The 1,947-nt window shown below is 55.9% G+C and overlaps 1 protein-coding gene across 1 annotated transcript in view; it reads left to right on the top strand.

The window, feature by feature from the left end:
• Positions 1-831: 831 nt before the first annotated feature.
• Positions 832-1,947, top strand: part of LOC113221163 (phospholipid-transporting ATPase ABCA7-like) — a gene marked incomplete at both ends in the record, with an annotated part of 2,692 nt that continues 1,576 nt past the window's right edge. The window contains 2 exons of the mRNA XM_026450516.1: positions 832-957; positions 1,221-1,392. Coding sequence (XP_026306301.1) covers positions 832-957; positions 1,221-1,392 — 298 coding nt within the window. The remainder of the gene's footprint in view (positions 958-1,220; positions 1,393-1,947) is intronic.

Below are 1,947 nucleotides of genomic sequence, written 5' to 3'. Positions count from 1 at the left end.
CAGCCTGGGCAACATAGTGAGACTCCATCTCTGCAAAAAGTTAGCTGGGCATGGTGGCACGCACTGGTAGTCCCAGCTACTTGGGAGGATGGGGTGGGAGGATCATTTGAGCCTAGGAGGTCCAGGCTGCAGTAAGCCGTAATCGTACCAGCCTGGGCGACAGAATGAGACCCCCATCTGTTAAAAAAAAAAAAAACAAAAAAACTGGGACAGGCACGGTGGCTTACGCCTGTAATCCCAGCACTTTGGGAGGCCGAGGCAGGCGGATCACCTGAGGTTGGGATTTCGAGACCAGCCTGACCAACATGGAGAAGCCCCATCTCTACTAAAAATACAAAATTAGCCGGGCGTGGTGGCGCATGCCTGTAATCCCACCTACTCAGGAAGGCTGAGGCAGGAGAATCGCTTGAACCTGGGAGGTGGAGATTGTGGTGAGTCAAGATCGAGCCACTGCACTCCAGCCTGGGCAACAAGAGTGAAACTCAGTCTCAAAAAAAAAAAAAAGGCCGGGCGCAGTGGCTCACGCCTGTTATCCCAGCACTTTGGGGAGACCCAGGCAGGCAGATCACGAAGTCAGGAGATCGAGACCATCCTGACTAACACGGTTAAACCCCGTCTCTACAAAAAATTAGCCAGGCGTGGTGGCGGTCGCCTGTAGTTCCAGCTACTCAGGAGGCTGAGGCAGAAGAATGTTGTGAACCCGGGAGGCGGAGCTTGCAGTGAGCGGAAATCATGCCACTGCACTCCAGCCCGGGCGACAGAGCAAGACTCTGTCTCAAAAAAAAAAAAAAAAACTGGTACATTCCGGGGGGCGGGCTAAGTGATAACCAGTGCCCCTCCCCCCAGGCCAGTATGGGATCCCTGAACCATGGAATTTTCCCTTTCGGAGGAGCTACTGGTGTGGACTTCGGCCCCCCAAGAGTCCAGCCCCTTGTCCCCCGCAGCTGGACCCAAAGGGTGAGGCCCTACGAGGCTTAATAGCTGGTTTCCCACTTAGATGCCCAGTTCTCCCCGCAAAACGAGATTCCGCAGATGCCAATGTCAATGACCTGGACACCCCAACCCTCACGCCTGCCCTGAACACACTGCAGTCCCCAAGCTCCCCCAACTTTCATAGGCCCCAGCCCAGCAGATCCCGGATTCCACAGCCTAGCTCTAAGGGACTTGCAGGCACCGGGACACCCAGGACCTTCATGGCTGAGTCCATCCCGTCTCTGCAGTGCTGGTGGAGGAGGCACCGCCTGGCCTGAGTCCTGGGGTCTCCGTTCGCGGCCTGGAGAAGCGCTTTCCTGGCAGCCCGCAGCCAGCCCTGCGGGGACTCAGCCTGGACTTCTACCAGGGCCACATCACCGCCTTCCTGGGCCACAACGGGGCCGGCAAGACCACGACACTGTGAGCCCCCCCAACCACTCCCTCCCTGAGAGCCCCCCCACCACTCCTTCCCTTCCCTTGGGCCTCAGCTTCTCTAGCCATTCAGTGGGAAAGGGGTCAGAAGGTTCCCATACGCCAGAATGGGAGAAAAACCCCATCTCTACTAAAAATACAAAAATGAGCCAGGCGTGGTGGCACATGCCTGTAATCCAGCTACTCGGGAGGCTGAGGCAGGAGAATCACTTGAACCCGGGAGGTGGAGGTTGCAGTGAGCCAAGACTGTGCTGCTGCACTCCAGCCTGGGCAACAGAGCAAGACTCTGTCTCAAAAAAATAAAAATAAACAAATAAATAAAAATGAGGCTATCACAGGGTTTTGGATGTAGCAGTTAATAGGTGCTCTGTGGCCAGGCACAGTGGCTCACACCTGTAATCCCAGCACTTTGGGAGGCCGAGGCGGGTGGATCACGACATCAGGAGATGGAGACCATCCTGGCTAACATGGTGAAACCCTGTCTCTACTAAAGAATACAAAAAATTAGCCGGGCGAGGTGGCGGGCGCCTGTAGTCCCAGCTA

Source organism: Piliocolobus tephrosceles, unplaced genomic scaffold, assembly GCF_002776525.5.
Source record: "Piliocolobus tephrosceles isolate RC106 unplaced genomic scaffold, ASM277652v3 unscaffolded_21394, whole genome shotgun sequence".
NCBI classification, from domain to species: Eukaryota; Metazoa; Chordata; class Mammalia; order Primates; family Cercopithecidae; genus Piliocolobus; species Piliocolobus tephrosceles.
Note: the sequence above shows the minus strand (reverse complement) of the source record. Positions and strands in the feature narration are given on the sequence as shown.